The sequence below is a fragment of the Myxine glutinosa genome, chromosome 6 (assembly GCF_964187855.1).
Source record: "Myxine glutinosa chromosome 6, kmMyxGlut1.1, whole genome shotgun sequence".
Lineage (NCBI taxonomy): Eukaryota > Metazoa > Chordata > Myxini > Myxiniformes > Myxinidae > Myxine > Myxine glutinosa.
This window is the reverse complement of record NC_136266.1, coordinates 127,457,215-127,476,523: the sequence shown is the minus strand read 5'-3', so window position 1 is coordinate 127,476,523 and position 19,309 is coordinate 127,457,215. Positions and strand designations below refer to the sequence as shown.

The following is a 19,309-nucleotide window of genomic DNA, read 5'->3' as shown; positions in this document are numbered from 1 at the left end:
GCCGATGAGTGAGGACATGTAAGTGAGCGCCGTCGGATTTTCGTTTTTGACAAAATGACGGAAAAACCTGAACAACGCTACTGCATCAAATTTTGTGTTTTTTGGCCTCAGGGATGTTGGATGCTTCCATTGTGATGACTGCAACTTGGTTTCTGGGTCGTACCCATAAACCCAGGACTCATCGCCAGTGATCACTGTGTTGAGGAAGCTGGGATTGCTGTTCACAGTCTCCAGCATGTCCTGTGCGATCTCCAAACGGAGTTGCTTCTGCTCAATCGTTAGCAGCTTTGGTACGAACTTCGCTGAGATTCTCCTGAAGCCCAAATCCTCCTTCATAATGGAATGAACGGTGTTGAATCTTGCGGATCGTTTCCACTTGGGAATCGCCAAGCTTTACACAAAATTTGATGCAGTAGCGTTCAAGTTTTTCCGTCATTTTGTCAAAAACGAAAATCCGACGGCGCTCACTTACATGTCCTCACTCATCGGCGGTCTGCCGTCGAATAACAGCTTCTGCAGGTGGGAAAAAATTCATGCGTGCGCATTAGGATCGCCTACATACGTGCACCAATCAACGCCTCCCTAGCTTCTTTTTTTTTACGCACGAAAAATAAAGGTCGGATACTTTTTGAACACAGTAGTATAACATGATAATTAAAAAAATCTGTGGACGAGTTATGACGAAACATGGTGGATGAGTTGGTTGGGTAACGAGAACAAGCCGATTAGATTTTTGGTTCAGGTCCGAATCCAGATCTGACCTATCATTGGGATACAAAACAAAGTGTTCGGCCTGGCGGAGGTATGCGCTCTACCGAGTGCCGTTCTGGTGTTCTGTATAAATTTATATAGTTTGTCCATCTTTCGTTTTCACTTTAGTTAGTGGAGGATGACCAAAAATTACTGCCATGAACGCATCCTTGGTTTTTATCATCATGCCAATGGGAAAGACATTTTCGATTTACACTAAGGTTTTCAGGAATGCAAATCGAGCACCTCCTGTATTTTGGAAGTGTGTGTGTTGCTGGAAGATACATCTGGGAAGGGATGAAACTTTGGAGGATTGAAAGACCAAAGGAGAGGTGGTTTAAATGTTCCAAAAAGAGGCCACAAATCTATCTGTGATGGCAAAGCAAGTAAGCCTTTAAGTGCTTCTGCTTCTTTTTGGGAGATGCAAATTATGTTTATCAGTTTTGGATTACACAGTATGGAGCAGAGATTGGTGAATAGTTGGCTTGAGAAGCTGGAAAGGGAGAGTGTTACTCCATTGAGGTATGGACAAAAGCGTCTGGTGGTCATGAGTTAAGATTTGCCACGTTTAGGTGTGAGGTGCAATTTTATCATTGTCAAAAGAACATATTTGTCTGGACTCGATGTCAAGTTGCTGAGATGAAAGGAAGGAATTGTTGATTATGGGTGTGCATCCTCACTTTTTGTTCCATTGTTTTGTAAAAGGCACCTTGCGTGCTTGTACGGGTCATCCAGGTAATTCCAATAGATTGTACATGGTTGTGTGCTCACTGTTGTGGTTGCGAAAGCTGTAGATTTTGAGTATTTTTCTCTTTGTGGTGATTCTTGGCATTTTTTTTCTTTCTTTAAACATGGTGGTATTTATTGAAAGTAATCTGGGAGTGTACGTGTTGTTTTATTTATTTATAACCGCCATCCTACACATGCAAAGTGATTGCACATAATGTTGAAGGGGATATGTGGATTAGGTATGGATTTGTATTGCAGCACCACAACGGTTAACTGGGATTAAACTTTGTACCTTCTTCACCTCCCCCCAGCCCCACATACCACTTCACCAGTCACCCGTCCTCTTTAAATTGTACACTACCATGCACTGAGCATGTTTTGCCTTGCTAATTGTAGTGAGCATTTTACCTTCGCTTTTGGTTCGGGAAGCATTCCATTTGGCACCAACCTGTTCTGTTTTTTTTTTTGTTTTTTTTTTTTGTTTGTTTTTGTATACAAGATTGAGGCTCGTGTAATGCTCGTTATTGTTCTTTTTCCATTATGATGATTAAAAGAAAGTCAAACAAAACAAAAACTGAATCCAATAGTTTTAATATCCTAGCCCATGTTTAATTTAACTGCTGGGATTTTCTTCCTGTTCAGTTCAATTTCGAAAGCATTTAACCCCTCATTGCAACCCATTAGCTTAGTGTTTGAATGTGGGACGAGGCTCTAACGCATCAACACTTTCACTTGTTTTGTTTTTATGTTTAGCTTGATTTAATTTTTTTTATTTTACTCGCTCTTGTGCTGGTAGGATAGTTGAGAGCGCACTTGCCTTCGATCCCAAAGTCTGGGTTCCATACCTGACCTGACTACGAATTGTCATCCTCGGCATTGGTTTTTTGTTTTGTTTTGTATATTACTTATTTATTTGACTGATGATGCCAAGTTCAATTCTGTTTGAGCTTTGTTTGGAAAGACACCCACCCACTTTGGTTTATTATTATTATTATTATATAAAATCCTTGCTTGTACCTGGTCAGCAACAACAAACAGGCATTTTAAGGCCATTTTCCCTGCTAGAGCGGGGGTTAGCCTTGTGGGCACCTTGTGTGGTGGCTAACAAGAAACTGCTTTGGAAGCCATATGCATCTGATGATACAGGAGTGGAAATGTATAATATGTCATGTTCAAGCAGTCTGTTAACACGGACCACTGAATGGATAGACAGAGCTGCAATTATACCTTGGGCACGTCAATTAAAGGCAGCCTTGCGCCTGTGGGAATGTGAGGAAAAACATGAGGCTCCTTATTTCTTTTAAAACAAATGGGGTTTATTTCCCAAAACAATTGGGAAGATTGAATCCACCGGTGGGGAATTTGCCGATGGAATGGGGGAAGGAAAATGCAATAAATAACTATATACAAAAGAACTGTAGGCCTATGGTGCCACATAACTATATTTGGGGTGGCGCGGGGGTGGGGGGGATACCCGGGTGGGCTTAGCACTGCTGTGGTATGTCAAAGGAGGTGTGTTGATGACAAAGCAGGAACAGGGAGAAGGCAGGATACGAGTGGGCAGACGAGCAGATATCGCTTCTCAGGAGCGCGATCAAACCTTCCACTCTCCTTGTCGGTCTCTGAAGCTCTCCTCAGGCTCACTCCAAAAACAACTCTCCTCAGGCGAATTCCTTCCCTCAGGACCACCAAAGCCTATACACTATCAGTGCTGAGCTCGAGAACCTCACTCTTCCCCTTGCTCTCCGGACGACATTCTGCCTTCAGAGGCGTTCATAACTCCACCCCCTCAGGCAGACGCAACTCCTCCCTTCCCTCTTCAAAGCCACATCCAGTCCCCACCTGTGGGACTACACGAGGTTTGACATACGTTTCCTTAACTTTAAACCCTAGCTATTTAATACAACGCACCACTCTCGGTCTCGGTATAATGCACGTTTTAAACAGACAATGCTTAAGCTGACGTGTCCCTGCTTATTACATCAAGATTGGTGAACTACTCCTCAGGTCGGTTATGGGAGCATGCCGCATCCACATTCCGACGCAACTCCAGGGGCCTACGTCTGGCCATCCCCCAGGCTGATGCCTGGCCCATCCCTAGCTCCTTGAGATCCACCTGCTGAAACCACGAGGCATGTGGTCGGCCCATTTGCATCCTCCACTCACGAGGCTCCCTTGCTGAGAGTATCTGGTGAGCTGGATCAGCGTCCGGAAAACGAGCCACATGTCCATACAGCCGCAGTTGACGCTCACGGACTATACAGGTAACAAATCTCATCTGAGTCTCAGCAACCGCTTGTTGGACACAAAGTCCGACCAGCGATAGCCAAGCATTCTCCAAAGAGACTTGGTTCCGAAGGAGTTAAGTCTCATTCTCTGGCCCTTGGTAAGGGTCCAGGTCTTGCATCCGTAAGAGCAAGACTGGAAGCACCAAGGACTTGAAGACAGACTTTTGTCCTCCTGCATAGATACCGACAGCGCCACACCCCATGATCCAGTGAATCCATGACTCCCCAGGCCCGATCCAGACGTCTATCAACCTCTGGCTCACAACATGTGGAGACGTGAATATAACTGCCAAGGTAAGTGAATCTCTTTGTGACCAACATATTCGCCACAAATGGGCACAGACAAGACAGCAGCATCCAATATGTCATTGAAAGCCTGGATCTTGGTTTTGACCCAGTAACTCAATAATTCCAGCGGTTCATTCAGTGCCTGGAGGGCCCCCATAAGAATATCTAGCGTCTCCGCACAGATGACTGCATCATCTGCGAAATCAAGGTCAGAGGTCGTGACACTCCCAAACTATGCACCGCAGCCTGACCTCTCCAACATGCTCCCCAGAATCCAGTCCATACAAGCACTGAAGAGTGTGGGAGCCAGTACACACCCCTGCCAAACTAGTAACAACTGGAAATGTCAGAGATGGAGCCAAAACACCTCACAGCACTCAGTACCAGAGTATAGTTACTCGTACATGGACCATAGAACACTATATATACAGTTCTATCTGTTCTGAGGTAATGTCTATCCCCCTCACCCCTTACAAACGTTACTATATGTATATGTATATAACCTTGAGCCCTTGGTCGACCTATGTATATCTAATTAACATAACGAGTTGGATCGTGAGTATGCCTATTAAATACATATTATTGTTCCATGGTTACATCTATTAATTGTGGATCAAGAGCACCTTTATACCCCAACTATTATTGGAAGAAGACCAGTCTTTTTGCATCTTCAGATGCATAGGGTGCCGAAGCAGTTTCCTCGGCTAGTGGGCAAAATCCTGGATGGGTCGTCACTCCGATGCAGGATACTTGACTGGCTCATTCTTCCCTGCAAGTTGGTACTTATTTTGCTGACCATGGAAGGATGACATACTGAGTCGACCCATCTGGAGTTCATCAACAGCATGACATGGGCTCAAACTCAAGACCCTAAGATCATAAGCCAACCACTTTAACCGTTAAGCCAACACCATATTTTAACTACTGTTGGAACATTAAATGTTTAATGTTCACTTTAGACCTCTTAATACATTTACACCCATTAGAGCCCGATACACTTGTTGTTTGGGCATTAGAGCCCAAACCTGTCAACATTTAGATCATCTCGACCCATTTGACCCATTAAAGCTGTGCTCTCCAAAATGCTTGCCTATGGAATCCAAGGTCAACTCCACACACATGGCATACTGACTTGCTCCACTCTTGGAGCCAACGTGTGGCTCTCAGCGGAACCCTTTCTTCTCCTCTCCCTGTCAAACCTGGAGTGCCCCAAGGCAGTGTTCTAGGCTCCATCCTATTCCTAATAGTCACCATTGATCTCTGATTCTCTGGAAAATCCTCCATCTCTTTGCTGATGACTCTACTCTCCACCCTGACATCCATCAGCCATCTGACAAACGTGCCCAATAGAACCCTCAGACTCTAACAAAATCACAAACTGGTCAAACACTTGGAAATATGTCTTTCAATCCTGACAAATCCCACACTCTCTCCCTCTCTGAATGGACCGTTCCACAAACCCTCCCATCTACTTCCTCAAGAATTGTCTCAGAGGTTGTCACTCAAACTCTTGATCTCATTGTTCCCTCCGGGTCTTCAAAACAGCTGTTCTCCACCATCTCAGGTCATCCCCCATCCAAAGTCATCATTTTTTTCTACACCTGTTAAACCACACCCACCCCTCCCCAAAAAATGCCTATGTACCCATCTTGTCCACCACTTGTGTTCTCACCTAAACCTTATCGTTACCTGCATCCCTTGTTTGTCCGCCTCCATCTACCTTCTTCCTCTGCCCTGATGTCGGCATTTTCCCCCTTTCTCCTGCTGTGCCCTTCATGTTGTGGCTTGATCTGTTCTGTGTCCTAGCTCTTCCACGAGCGTCGACCATGTATTAATGGTGGGTACTCTGCTAAAACCACCATTAGAGGCCATTTTTCCCCGCAAACGGGGGTTGGCCTTTTTCGGGCAGCGTGGTTGTTGTTGTTTTTGTTGGTCCCCTTTTTGAAGCGATGTTTTACGGCCGGATGCCCTTCCTGCCGCCAACCCTGTTTGTCGCCTTTTTACGACACAGGGAATTACCATTGAACTGGTACTCAATTAGCCGACCTCGGAAGGATGACAGGCTGAGTCAACGCCCCTGGCGTTAATTCAGCGATCGACCGGGATTCGAACCCAGGATCCCAGGATCCTAAGCTGGCACCCTAGCCGCTACACCAACACCAGGATAACTCTATAACTCTGCTAGTTATAACATAATTTGCATATTGGGTCACTGAATTGGCTCACCAGTCAAATCTGAGGAGGATATTGTATTAAATGTCAAGCTCACATAGAATCATCAATTTTCATTTGATTGACTTGAAATTGAACAAAATTTGCATATTGGGTCACTGAATTGGGTCACGGAAAATCTGAATGAGCAATTTAGTGATTTTAACAATTAAATTGCCTCTTGTGGTAATACATGCACGAAGGGATTAATTATTTCTAAGCTATACAATATTATTTTCCCGGTGTACCCTGGTTTAGAATAGGTACACCGTATCCCTGCATGTCGTAAGAGGCGACTAAGAGGGTTGGAGTCAGGAAGGGCATCCGGCCATAAAAACGTTGCCTCAAAAAGAGAACCATGACAATTACAACTACATATGGGCAGGGTACAGACTGAAGTGGAGATCGGTTTCTGAGGTTTGGGACATGGAATGTAGGGACAATGACGGAGATCAGGAGAAGTGGTGGAAGTATTGGTCAGTAGAAGAGTGGACATATGTTGTGTGCAAGAGACGAGATGGAAGGGAAGTGGTGTGAATGGTGAAGGGTAGGCAGGGACAGAAATACAGGTTTGTGTGGCAAGGGTGCCCGGAGGGCGTGAATGGTGTTGGTGTCCTGTTTTCTGAGGAGTTTGTCGACAGTGTGGCGAGTGTGATGAGTGAGTGATAGGTTGATGATGGTGAAAATGATGATTGGAAAACTCTTGGTGAACGTCATCTCAGGATATGCTCCACAGGTTGTGCGGAGCGATGAAGAGAAGGACAAGTTCTGGTGTGCGATAGAGAAGCTGATGGAAAACGTGAAAGATGAGGAAGTTGTTGTGGTAGGAGGAGACCTAAGTGGACATGTGGGAAGGAGTATGGATGGTTTTGAGGGAGTTCATGGGGGTTACGGATATGGTGTGAGAAATGGAGAAGGTGAAAGGATTTTGGAGCTTGCTGATGGAGCTGATTTGTTAATTTGTAATACTCAGTTCCAGAAAGAGGATAATAAGCTTGTTACATACACGCCAGGTGGGTCGACGACAACCGTTGACTACCTGATGGTGCGTAGGCGAGATAGGGGGCACCTCCGGGACACAAAGGTGATCCCGGGGGAGGAGGCTTGGTTGTCTGCGACATAAGGGTGAAAGGTGCAAGGAGAGCTCGGCGGGTGAAGTACCAACCAAGAATGAAGGTGTGCAGGTTGAAAGAGGTGACAGTGAGGGAGGCATTAAAAGAGAGGCTGAGTCGGGTAGAGGATGATGTGGTTGAGCTTGAGTGGTTGGATGTCAATGAAAGATAGTCGGTTGGGAGCCGTTGGTGAGGTGTGGATGGACAAAAGGACCACCGAGGCACTCGGAAACATGGTGGTGGGATGATGAAGTTGGAAAGAGGATTGACGAGAAGAGGAAGAAGTTCAAGGAGTAGCAGAAGGCGAAGGGTACGGGAGCAGAAACAGCAGAGCATGAAAGTTATAAGGCAGCCATGAAGGCTGCAAAGAAAGAGTTAGCAAAGGCACAGGAGGCATGAAGGAAAGTGTTCGGAGAACGCTTGGATTCAGAAGAGGGTCAGAGAGCGGTATCCAGGATTGCAAAGCAGATAGCGAAAGAGGTGTGATGTGATGGGGATGAGTTGCTTGAAGGATGAAGTGGGACAAATCGTTGTGGACCCAGATGGAATTAAAGGAAGATGGAAAAGATGTATGGAAATGCTGTTGAATACAGAGAATGAATGGGATGGCAACATCGAGAGTAGGGTGGTGCTCAAAATATTTTTTTTTAAATATTTACTGGGACATGGCTTTATGTTGTTCCTTTTGTTCCAAAATGAAAAGACACCAAATATGAAAGCAATCTGATTTTATTTAGGGGTGCCACATCAGCCTTCAAACTAAAGGTGTCTACAAAACTTTTCTATATATGGATCGAAAGCAAAACCAGAAGTTTGTTTTATGAAAATCCACCCTCCACTCACTTTCTTTGTATTCTAGCAAACACAAGTTACAATACATATTGCTATGAAAACTCAAATTCAATGATAACAATCCAAATGTTCAGTTCATAAAATGAAGACACCATATCACATAATATTAAAAAACCCAAATATAATGAGAAATGTAACTCATATTTCTGGGCCTGTTTCACCACTGTTGCCTTCTTGGCATCGGGGTACATCTTCCTGTGAGCAGCAACAACTTGGAGCAGAGCTTGCTTTTGCTCTTCATCCTTTGTAAGGAGCTTATTGTAGTCTTGTATCAATGCGACACCCCTTTCTGCCCTGTCGTTCACCACGACGAAGCCACTGGCGGCTTTCTTTGCTTCCTGAAAGCTGGTTTCTTGCTCCCATGAACCAGGATCCTTATCCATCCAATCAGTTGGGGTCCCTAGGATGCTGAAGAAATGCTTGGTGTGTTTTGTTATGAGGCCAGCGATTGACAGGGCGGTTCCTCGTTTGATAGCTGGTCTCTTTGGAGAGGGGTTTTCACCGTCATTTTTCAATGCTTCAATCATATTGATCTTGCTTTCTTTGTCAATTCTGGTGTCAAAGAATGCAAATGCCATTAGTACTGGGCTCATGTACCATGTGTGGCGGCCAAGTGCCTTCAAGGCTGCCTGAGCCATCTTCTGATTGATTTGTTCAAACTTTTCCAACTTCTTGAAGAGGTTAATGTCATTCAGGGGAGCCTCAATAGCTTGTGGAGCCTGAAACCAAGCCTGTACATACACAAGGCAGACAAAAATGTTGAAGGCTCGGAGTTCTCTCGCCTCTCGAAGTGTCAAGTGGAACTCTGACCGAAACATGAACACCTGTAGTGAATATAGTGCTTTTGCCATCCATCTGGCTCTGTGCATTGCTCCTGGAGCCATGATCCGGATTCCACGAGGTGGGATTCCTCCCATGTAGATGACAGTCAGTTCTAGGAGTTCACGATAATCATCTCGTGGCTGCTGATCTTTCAAACACACAAGAACGTTTTTGCTTCCAACACAGTGTCTACAGATCCCATTGAAGCCTTCCTCTCTGAGAATTGATAGTGAAGAAACTTCCTGTCCTCGGGGTTGGTGATTATGGCCTCCGAATCTGCATGCCTAAGATCAAACGTCTTCTCCAAGGAGGCCTTGAAGGATGCTTCCTTTTTCTCTTGGGTCGCACCACCCCGCTTTGCACCTTTTTGGAGGCTCCTCCATTCTTCATATAGCCTCTCCAAACGATGGATGCAGTGCTGCTTCGTCGTTGTAGGTAGGTGAGCTTTTTCCCAGAACTTCACAACCTCTTCAATGGTGAGGGTTGCACTCTCCCAGGCAGTGCGATTCTCCTTCTTCAGGTGATGGAAAAACAGGACAAGAGATTGATGCACAGTCGGGAGCTTGGCACCTTTGATGGCATCTCCAGAAGTGGACCCAATGAGATACACATTATCCTGAGCCCGAGTTTTCAATGAAACACTGGTACTAGCACATGCCATATCTGCAAAATAAGCAAGAATGTGGGTAAAATCCTGTTAATTCTTACTCCACAGGGTCACTCTACAAAAGAGCCACAGTCAATAAGTTAGACCTACATATTACACACTAAAAAAGCGTACCCCTGACCCCGGGAACCTGTACAAAACATGCATGAAAATTGCCCAGATAGTGATCATAGGAAGTCTCAAAACTGTATGTATTAATATATTGTATATATATAATGTATAATGTGTATTTATGTATATTTATTATTTAATGTGTTTACTATATATTTATTTTTAATATTATATTTAATGTATAGTATATATAATTATGTATTTATTTTGTGTATATACAGCCCAAAAAATGGGAATTCCTATTTTTGCATGGGGGAAAATTCATCACTGATGTGGCACCCCTAAATATTGTTGGATTCCATTCAAATTTGGTGTGGTTTCCTTTGACACCAAAAGGAACAAAAATAGACCATGTCCCGGAGAAAATCTGCATTTTGCTTTTTTGAAGCCCACCCTAATAGAGAGTAACCCAGTTTTAGGACCGGCAGACAAGATAACTGAGAAGGAAGCTGAGGAAGCGATAAAAGCAATGAAGAGTAGAAAAGCGGGAGGGCCGACGGTAGTTGTGGGAGATATTAGTCAGGTTCACTATGTTAACAAATATAATTTCGTTCAAAATTTTGGTAGATTAGCAAAACTATACATTTTTGGAATATTCAGAGCACGAGGAATCCAAAAATTAATGTTTACATTTGCGTGGACACCTTTGCAAAAATGACACTCAGGACAGTGATGAAGATAGTCAGGTTCACTATGTTAACAAATATAATTTCTTTCAAAATTTTGGGATTAGCAAACCTGTACATTTTTGGAATCTTCAGAGCATGGAGAATCTGAAAATCAATGTTGGCATTTGCACAGACACCTGCATGGCCGCCATTTTGGATTTTGAAAATGGCCGCCACAAAATACATATTTTGCGTGATCTCGGCTTCTAGTCAACCTAGAGACTTAATTAAATATGCTAATCCTATGTTTTCTGGTTCAAGGAATCCAATAAAGGCCTCAAAATAGTGCTCAGGATTATAGAAAAGCAACAAACAAAGGTAATTGAAAACCATTGTCTTTATATTTGTGATACAACTATTACATAATACATGATATTGCAAGTCCTTTGAAGTTATAGGTTGTTATAGGAAGTATCAGATTGAACTATAAGTCCTATACACAGGATATACGAGGTCTATATCGTTCAGGAATATGCTTTTACAGATCTTCATCACTGTCCTGAGTGTCATTTTCGCAAAGGTGTCTACGCAAATGTAAACATTAATTTTTGGATTCCTCATGCTCTGAATATTCCAAAAATGTATAGTTTTGCTAATCTACCAAAATTTTGAACGAAAAAAAACATAGTGAACCTGACTATATGTTGAAGTCAGCAGGAAGTTGGGGTGTGAAGAGAATGACAGAGATCTGTAATCTGGTGGTGAAAGAAGGCCGCATTCCAGTGGATTGGGAACTGAGTAACCTCGTCCCTCTATGCAAGGGGAAAGGTGACCCTCTGGAGTGTGGCTCGTACCGAGTGATAAAGTTATTGGAGCATGGAATGAAGGTATTGGAAAGGGTGTTGGAGAGGAGGATAAGGAAGAAGGTGAAGATCGACGAAATTCAGTTTGGATTTATGCCAGGAAGAGGAACGACAGATGCGCTCTTTATTGTGAGGCAGTTGCAGGAGAAGTACATGGAGAAGAAGAGGTTGTTTCTTGGGTTTGTTGATCTGGAGAACATTCGATAGGGTTCCACGCGAAGTATTGACATGGGCATTGAGGAAGTTAGGAGTGGAGGAATGGTTGATCAGAGTAGTGATGGCAATGTACAAAAGAGCGCTCACAGCTGTAAGGACGAAGGATGGGAACAGTGGTGAGTTTGGGGTGATGGTGTGAGTGCATCAGGGGTCGGTACTAAGTCCACTACTATTTGTAGCTGTGATTGAGGTGCTGGCTCAATGTAAAGGAGGGTTTACCGTGGGAGTTGTTGTATGCAGATGATCTGGTGTCGATTGCGGAAAGTATGGATGGACTGAAGGAAAAGATGAACAAGTGGAAGGAATGTATGGAGACAAAAGGTCTGAAGGTGAATATAGGAAAGACGAAGGTGATGGCAAGTGGTAAAGCACGTGGTGAGGTGGAAAGAACTGGGAAGTGGCCATGTGCTGTGTGCAGGAAGGGTGTCGGAGTGAACTCAATTCAATGTACAATGTACGCTGAGTGGGTACATCAAAAATGTAGTGGTCTGAGAGGGTCATTAACCAGTGTGGCAGCTACATTCAAATGTAAGGTGTGCATAGAGGGAGCTGCAGATGGAGGAAATGTTGAGTTGGATCTTGGAGACGGCGTGAAGCTGGAAGGTGTGAAAACATTTTGCTACCTCGGAGACATGCTGAATGGAGAAGGTGGATCAAACTCGGCAACGGTTGCTGGAGCGAGATGTGCATGGAAGAAGTTTCGGGAACTGAGTGGCGTGCTGATGAGGAGGGGAGTGTCGTTGAAGCTGAAGGGAAAGGTGTATGCTGCATGTGTGAAGTGTTATGATTTATGGGAGTGAGGCATGGGTAATGAACGTAGAGCAGCAACGAAGGCTGGAAAGGGTGGAAATGCGAATGGTTCGGTGGATGTGTGGAGTATCTTTGAGAGAGAGGAAGACAAATGATGAATTGCGAAAGATGATGGGAATAGAGCCTGTGATTGATGCTGTGAAGAGGAACAGGTTGAGATGGTTTGGTCATCTGTTGAGGAAGGATGAAAGTGACTGGTTGAGAAGAGTGATGGAAATGAATGTAGAAGGAAGTAGAGGATGGGGAAGACTGAGAAAGACTTGGCTAAAGATGGTGGAAGAAGAAATGCGGGCAAGGGGGTTAACAAGGAGAGATGCAGAAAATTGGGCAAAATGGAGAAGATTGTCATGGGGACCGCAAGGCTAACCCCTGCTCTCGCAGGGAAAATGGCCTTAAAATGCATGTTGTTGTGTGTTGAGCTATACAATATTAACCACGAGAAGCCATTTGCGCAACAATATTGTTTTGCTTTGCATTCCCCTCCCCCTATTGTGGTGACAAAATTAAAACTGTGGTGACCTGTTGTTTAATTGTGCTGAAGCTGCTGTGATGCTGTGTGTGAACTAGCATTTGTCCTGTGTTTCATCATACAGGTGTGAAAGTACTTCTCAGGATTTGAAGATCATTTGAGCTCAATGTCGGGCTTTCCTCCACCATACCCCAGCCAGCCCGGTGGTTATCCTCCCCAGCCCGGTGGTTATCCTCAGCCTGGTGGCTACCCTGGCCAGCCTGGTGGCTACCCTGGCCAGCCTGGCTACCCTGGCCAGCCTGGCTATCATGGCCAACCTGCTGGTTACTATGGACAGCCTGAATATCCAGGTGGATACCCTTCACAACCAGGTTCTTATCCTGGTCCACCACTACAAGGCTACCCTGGGCAACCAGGTTACCCTCCAGCACCACAAGGAGGGGCACAACCAGGGTTTGGCTTTCCTCCACCCACTGTGCCCCTTCATCCTGCGTTTGGCAGAATGGGACCAGGAAGTCCCATTCAAGGTAAGCGGTGCAGTCCACCATACACTCAGCATCGGGATGGTCATTGGTCAGATCCAAAGCTATGTTGAGCTCACCGTGTAATTGATAACTGGTTGGTGAACTTGGCAATGTATGATCAGATGATTTTTGACTTTGCAGTCGGTGTTTCCATTCCAGATGCATTTCTTTTTGGAAGTTAATGGGTTGATAATATGCATTGGTGTTGGAATCCACACGCACAGTAAATCCTAGCATTTTACAACTCCCGTTGTGGTATAATTATGCAATTAAAGCACTTGCATCTTGTTTCATGACTCCATTCTTCCACACGCATGTTACAATGTGTGATGCTGCTTTTGATGTCTTCTGAAGTTCATCTTTAAATTCCCTGACGTGGAAGAATACACCTGTGCAGCAATTGGTAATTGCCATTAAACACTTTGGAAGGCAGTGAGGATGTAGAAATGGAATGTGGCTCCTTTATTCGATGCTCAATAGTATATTTCTTGTTTTGTTTTATCCAGTGATTAATATAAGTACCATAAAGTTACCTCTCTTTCCTTGCATTAGGTTACTGAGCAGTTTCATCGTGAACGTTCTTCCACTTCTGTGTGTGTTGGGCCCTTTGATATTCTTCGGACATAGTCTAACCTCGGACAACAAAACGTATCTTTCTGGTGAAGACTCGTGGAGGAGCTTGTAGATAATGGACATATCAACAGTTGTAGTAGAATCCTGGTAAAACAATATAGCAACAATGGTAATGAGTTGTGACATCTACCATATAAAACAGTCGGTTTGTGTGTTTGTACAGATGTCTGTCCCCCTTCGTAAGGGTAGGTTTTAAAGGCCAATCTTTTAACACGAATGTGTATTCACTGCGGTCTGTTTTTGAGGTTAAAACAAACTCTTAAAAACATTTTCCATAAAAGAGTAATTATGTCTCTTGTATTGGAAATGTAGACGGTGGCTTGCAAACTGAGCCTCAAGGGCGGTGTACAGAAGCGTTTTTTAAAACTAAAAATAAATACAAAGCACAGGGAGGTGACATTCGCTGGACATGATGTGTAACGTGTGCAAAATAAAACGAGTGTTCATTTACACCCGTAGGATGTCTAATAAATGAAGATATAAGCACACCTGACACTAGGCCTAGGCTTCAGACTTTGGCACACTCGCGAAGCTGCACCGTCGAATAAACTGTTCCAATCCATCATTTTAACGGACTTTTATTAGTAATGAATAATGTACCACTTCGGTACAACCGAATTGCAAAAGGCAAATCCATCAAAGGGTGTGAAGAACGTGAACAAGTCTTTCCTCTAGGCCAGAACAAAGTAAAATATTTTGCAGTTAAGCTGTATGGAGATGCTGTTTAACCCTATCTGGGCTGGGCTATTTTGGGGGTTAATTTGTCTGGGGGGGGGGGGGCTATTGGGGAGAGTAATTGGTAATTGAGTGGCGTTTTAGCGGGGTTATTTTGGCTGAATGCCCCCCCTCCCAACCTCCAATCTCGACAACGGAAGATCCGATCGTCATAAAAGCTCGCATGTACATAGAAGGTCATTTTACGAACATGCCTGCTTTGTAATTTTTGTAGATGGACATGCCTGCGTTCTAAGAAGGCAAAAAGGGACAAACATCAGGTTTATAAATGAGCTCATGCAAGTAACACTGATTTTGGGTATATTTTACACACGCACACACATGGAGAAATTAAGGTTTTGGATGGACATGCGACCATAAAAAGTTATGTAACACTTAGCGGTACGTGCAATTTTCGCAAATTTGGGATCAGAACTTTCACAAGACTCTGGAGGGGAAAAAAATTCATGAAAGGAAATTTTCTGATAATCGGCGGTTTTGGAAGTTACCGCGAAAACGAATGAGAGGGGGGGTGGGGGGAATTTTGCCCCTTCCCCCCCAGATAGGGTTTAAAGGTCTATCCATTCTTGGCGATGATATTGACCTTGGACGGTCCAATCCACTGGTAAAAAATATATTTTCAAACAGATAGACAAGATTGAAATCGGTCACCTGGGGTAATTTATTAGATGAGAGCTGATTGGTTATTCCCTCCAATTTATGGGTGAGAGATGTGATTGGGTCTTGTTAACGTATATGGGATTTAAACCTGGGTCTGTCACATCATGAGCCAGAGGTTTATACAGCAAAGTGTTTTTGAATGTTTGACTGATGCATCGTTCTAATTATCGCGTTGGCCCTGCATGTCCGCAGAGTACGATGGAAGTGAGAATGTTGGCCAGTGGGACGACAGCAACGTGCGCCGTATCTTCATCAGGAAGGTTGGTCCCTTTTGCCTTCTGAAACGCATGCCGCTCATTTCCTCTTTATTCATGTCAAGCTGCTCTCCGTGGTGGCCCGTAGTATTTGGTTTAAAAAACAACAACCCTTTTTTATGTCTTTCTCCAGGTGTACACTATCCTCTCGGTACAGCTGTTTGTCACATTTGGAATTGTGGCCATCTTTTCTTTCGTGTGAGTGACGTTTTGCTCTTGGGGAGCTGCTCTTGTTTGGCTAAAAAGCATATATGGGTTTATTATACTAGTTTCTCTGCAACGGCCTGCCCAAAACAACCCATGTGGATCGTGTTGGACTCTCAGGTTCTGATGAATCATTTAACCAAACCATGATGTAAATGGGAAGTTTATTTTTTTTGAGAAAACTGAAGTCTGAATTATTTATTTTATTCTCATTTGTGTTCAGCACCAGGATGCTCTCTTATTTATAGTCTCCAACATCCTCAATTTACTATTGATTGAGCACAACTATGGTATTTACTCCTTGAGTCACAAACCCTTAATCAGAAGCTTGACTTTTTCTAGCATGTGTATGTACATGTATGTATGTATGTATATATATATGTATGTATATATATATATATATATATATATATATATATATATATATATATATATATATATATATATATATATATATATATATATATATATATACTAGCTGAGGTACCCGGGTTGAATAAGAATAAGACAAATATATGATGAAAAGAACATGTATATTTTAGAGCAATATCACAGTACATTTCCTACATGACGTTTTGTCAATTGTCAATTTCTCAAAACCTCTTGGTATACAACATTTCTGGTTTTCTTACTTGGTGCCAAGACATAAAGATTGCTTGGTTTTCCAACCCTCGAGCAGCCCACGTACAGCTGACCATGGGAAGTACCCGGCATTGCTGGGCAGGGGAAGGGAGAGGGGGAGGGGGAGGGGGGGGGGGGGGGGGAGGGGAGAAGAGGGGGGAGGGGAGGAGGAGAGGAGAGGAGAGGGGAGAAGAGGGGGGAGGGGAGGAGGAGAGGAGAGGAGAGGGGAGAAGAGGAGGGGGAGGGGGGGGGAGGGGGAGGGGGGAGTCGAGTCGGAAGTCATTGTCAATTGAATGTCGCATTTATTTTTTATTCCCTGTCAAATGGCATTGGTCCCGCATTCCGAACCCGGAAGTCGGAAGTCATTGTTGTCAAAGTTGAAACATTAACGTTACGAAATATGCTGATGACGTCATAATTTTAAAACCCGAAGGTTTTAAAAACATTTAAGGTGTGCTGTAGTTTCTCTGGGACGTACTGATTCCGAATATGAAGTTGAAAAATTAACGTTCCGAAATACGCTGATGACGTCATAATTTTAAAACGCGACTTTTTTTTTTTAGTTGAGATTTTATTCGAATTCGAATCCCATTAAATTTCGACTGTTGGAAACAATAATTATTTCAATTTCCAACAGTTGAAATAATTATTGTTTCCAACAGTTGAAATTTAATGAAATTCGAATTCGAATAAAATCTCAACTAAAAAACAAAAAAAAAAAAAACTGTTTATTCGTTCTTGGCGCGAAAAAATGGCGCGCATTTTGTCATTATGTGCGACTTTACGTCACTCCTACGGACGTGAAAACATTCGTTTTCCTTAAAATATATATTTAAAATAAATACAATAGTACATAAATTAACAATAAAAGAAGCTAAAAAACAATTTAAAATACAATAAAAAGCACATTAAAAATGTATAAATATGTACGTACAGTATACTGTACGTACGCGCAACCGCGGGATCGGAAAGGGGCAATATCGCCGCCACAAACTACACCATGGAATTGCAGCTGGCCCGGTTTTTTAAACAATTTATATTAAAATACAAAGTAGCATATAACCACCAGGATTTTATGCTGATTCCGAATCTGTGTCTAAAACTTTTCTCCGATGTGTAGTTCTTGAGTTATAAGTGGACATCCAGACACACACACACACACACACACACACACACACACACAGACACTCCTCCTTTATATATAGAGATATATATATGTAAAAAAAATAAAAAATTATATATATATATATGTCAATTGTTGTAGTGTTGCCACATTTATTCGTTGTAGTGTTGCCAATGAACTGTGATATACTGGCTGGCTGAATAGTTGATTAAATGACCGAGGTGGGTGGGAGATTGGAGACCTTTTTTTATTTTATTTTTAATTATTTTAAAGCAATTTTTTTTAAATCTTAAATTTGCTTTGTGGGTTTTGGGTTGTACTTATTTTATGAGCAACATTTAATCCCCAATTGAGCTGGGCCATTCCAAAAGGCATTTTTGAGTTGACCACAAGTTTGGACTGGCAACAGATTTATTCCCTTACCCTGTAGGTCATTAATGAGCAGGCTGGGTTATTGATCAACAATGCACATGCATCTTCGTATTTCCTCCGAGATTGGCTGTTTATTGATCGTTACTGTCGGGCGTAGGCCTTTCATGGCCACAGTTATTCCCACGTCCTTGTGGGGTTGGCCGCGGAAAGTTTTTGGCCAGTCTTTAAGTTAGACTAAGTACTTTGGGCAGGAATTTGGCCAGGGTGCTGTTGATGGCTCGCCTACTCTTCACGAAGGATACCATGGGATTTTAAACATCGACCAACTAATGCCGACACACGGGACGCCTGTTTAACATCCACCCGAGGGACACGTATTGATGAAACACCGGGAGGACTGTTTATTGCTCTGTTGGGATTCAAACCCAGGCTGTGTGTGTGTGTGTGTGTGTGTGTGTGTGTGTGTGTGTGTGTGTGTGTGTGTGTGTGTGTGTGTGTGTGTGTGTGTGTGTGTGTGTGTGTGTGTGTGTGTGTGTGTTCAGTCAATCTTGCAGTTTCATGCCACTCCCCCCCCCCCCCCCCCCCCCTTCAACCAACAGGCTGCCTGTGAAAGTATGGGTGAAGAAACATCCTGCTGCTTACTGGGCATCCTAGTAAGTGTATTACAACTATACAGTACTAGGAACACCATTCTCTTTACAGAGTCCCTTTTATTTATTTACTTTTCCCCTCTGAATGTTGCCGTCACAACAATTTTTTTTATCTCTAACAAGACTGATGACAATTTTGTGGCCTCCTCCCCAACCCACTCCCCATCCCACTTCAAGCTAAATTCCTTTTCTCCCCCCCCCCCCCCCCCCTTTTTCTTGATAGTCACCACTTACCTCGAGTATATTACGGTTTCGTGAATGTCTTGCATCGTTCCATTTGAAGACCAGTGGTTGAATGATTAAAATGTTGGACCTGGGCCTTGATACATGACATTAATTGGTTGGATATCCCTTCTCTTTCATGAGTTTTATCCCGACACCCAATTATTTTGCATTGTACGCACGTCTTTTAATATAATTTTTTTTCAAAACTGTTCTTCACAACAATGATTATTTGATGAACAATATATTGGCTAAAATCGTTGTATGTTTAAAGTAAGAACTTTTGTAATTATCAAGCGAGTGCCCAATTTTCCAATTGCCTGGATCTTCAGCTGGGCTCCATTATTTAGAGGTTTCAATCGCTTCTGCCCAGAAGAAATTTTTTTTTTTCTCCATCTCTGAACAAAATAAAACACTAGGTCAGGTTGATATTGACAAATCTTCCTTGCTCTTCACAGTGCTGTATTTCTGGGGACTTATTTGGCATTGGTTTGCTGCACGAAGGCCAGGTGGGT

The 19,309-nt window shown here is 43.2% G+C and overlaps 1 protein-coding gene across 3 annotated transcripts in view; it reads left to right on the top strand.

Annotated features, from left to right (window-relative positions):
• LOC137430278 (protein lifeguard 2) overlaps positions 1-19,309 on the top strand; it is a 35,854-nt gene that overhangs the window by 12,192 nt on the left and 4,353 nt on the right. For all 3 annotated transcript variants that reach the window (XM_068121039.2, XM_068121040.2, XM_068121041.2), the window contains exons 2-6: positions 12,921-13,323; positions 15,541-15,608; positions 15,736-15,800; positions 18,522-18,575; positions 19,253-19,303. In XM_068121039.2, coding sequence (XP_067977140.2) covers positions 12,963-13,323; positions 15,541-15,608; positions 15,736-15,800; positions 18,522-18,575; positions 19,253-19,303 — 599 coding nt within the window. In that variant the 5' untranslated portion in view covers positions 12,921-12,962. The remainder of the gene's footprint in view (positions 1-12,920; positions 13,324-15,540; positions 15,609-15,735; positions 15,801-18,521; positions 18,576-19,252; positions 19,304-19,309) is intronic.